The 1,639-nt window shown below is 39.5% G+C and overlaps 1 protein-coding gene across 1 annotated transcript in view; it reads right to left on the bottom strand.

The window, feature by feature from the left end:
* GRHL3 (grainyhead like transcription factor 3) overlaps positions 1 to 1,575 on the bottom strand; it is a 54,897-nt gene extending 53,322 nt beyond the window's left edge. The window contains exon 1 of the mRNA XM_019512413.1: positions 1,424 to 1,575. Coding sequence (XP_019367958.1) covers positions 1,424 to 1,440 — 17 coding nt within the window. The 5' untranslated portion in view covers positions 1,441 to 1,575. The remainder of the gene's footprint in view (positions 1 to 1,423) is intronic.
* Between the last annotated feature and the right edge of the window lie 64 nt (positions 1,576 to 1,639).

The following is a 1,639-nucleotide window of genomic DNA, read 5'->3' as shown; positions in this document are numbered from 1 at the left end:
CTCTGGAGGCAATCAGACAAAGCAACAAGCCAGATCTCTCCTGCAGATGAGGCCAGATAACTACCTCTGCATTTCTATCAATCAGTGCAATCAAGATCTGAATCACAAAGGAGATGCTACTCTCATCAAATTCCCTCTGTTTCATCTGAAGGACACAGGGGTTAACAATCCATTAGTGGGAAAGGGATCAAGCAACCATGCAATTTATTAGGTAACTTAATGCCACTGATTCATGGTGGGTAGAAACAATCTAATAAATCTCATTCTAAGATGAATTTTACACACGCACACACTAAATATATAAATAGCCAACTCACCTACCCAAAAAATTCAAGAGGAAAAATTAAGACACTTCGCTGCTTTACTCAGCCCTGTCTCAACGTATTAAATGTCCAGGGTTTGCATAAAACTATCATGGGTGCTTCACATCTTCAAGGTCCTTTCCAGTCGTTGACTATCACAGCACCTCTGTCAGCTGGTAAAGAGATGTGCGTATAATCACACACATACATTTTCAAATGCCCTATTCTAATGCTCCAGATATCTCTGCCTGTATACACACATGCACATATAGATGCACATATATTTCCTATGGAGCTCTCTCTTCAGACAGCCTCTTTGACACCATTTGTGCTGCTCCTCTGATTAAAAGGGCAGAAGCCAGCCCTCTGCTTATGCCATCTTCCAGCATCAGCCTGATCTCTGCCATATCATTTCATACCCATGGGACCCTTAATTGTATAAGCCATCCCCAGCTTATGCTGCAATGATCCTTTGGCAGTTGGGCCAGCGTGTTAGCAAAGTACATAAGCAATAATATTTGAAGAATAAGCATTTAGGAGTTCCCAAATGTAGGAGTAACACCTATTTACCCATGAAAAGCTGCTCAGCAATATACTTGTTCAAATACTTTTCCAAAAGGTCAAAATAAATTGATCCACATCAATTTCTAGTTCCTTTATGAAGTCTAAATGTGTAGCTATGGAGTTTGAAGAACCCAGAATCTCATCTCAAACTCTTCAATGGGTTCTCCTTTAATTAAAAATTACTCAGTCCAAGATAGTAAGATACCATATATTGGATTTTTGTCAAAGAGAGACAGGAACATTTTTCCTCTGGGATCAAACTTGGTATGTCAAATTTTAGTCTAGAGGGAAACTGTACGATCACAGATTTAAGGAGAGGGTTTTTTTTTGTGATATTGAGAAATGATTCCTAATAAGAGAAACAATAAGCTCATGCAGAGCAGAAAAACTGAGACATATCCCTCTCCCAGTCCTTGACTTTAACTTCTAAATGGCTGGACAGGCAGATTAAACCGGTGGAATCTAATTCATTCAGACTAGCAACACGTAAACCTTTCTCAGATGAAATACTTAGCCTATATGCATAGGGGATTAGTTAAATAAAGCAGTCTACTTACTCAAGTTCATTAGACATGTTTCCCCAAGATTTCTCCAGATTTTCGCAGACAGTAAATTCGGATGACTTCTCTCCTCTAGTACCTGCTAAATACAGACATTGCCTGTGAAATGAAGTGTTTGATTTATGTTGAGGTTTTTGTGTACAGGTATTTTGCTGACAGGTAGGTTCCCCAGAGTTCAGCCCCTGATTGGTTGATGAGACAGGTGCCATGGGA

This window comes from Gavialis gangeticus, unplaced genomic scaffold, assembly GCF_001723915.1.
Source record: "Gavialis gangeticus isolate Ggan-Ray unplaced genomic scaffold, GavGan_comp1, whole genome shotgun sequence".
In the NCBI taxonomy this organism is placed as follows: domain Eukaryota; kingdom Metazoa; phylum Chordata; order Crocodylia; family Gavialidae; genus Gavialis; species Gavialis gangeticus.
This window is presented reverse-complemented; position numbering and strand designations above follow the sequence as displayed.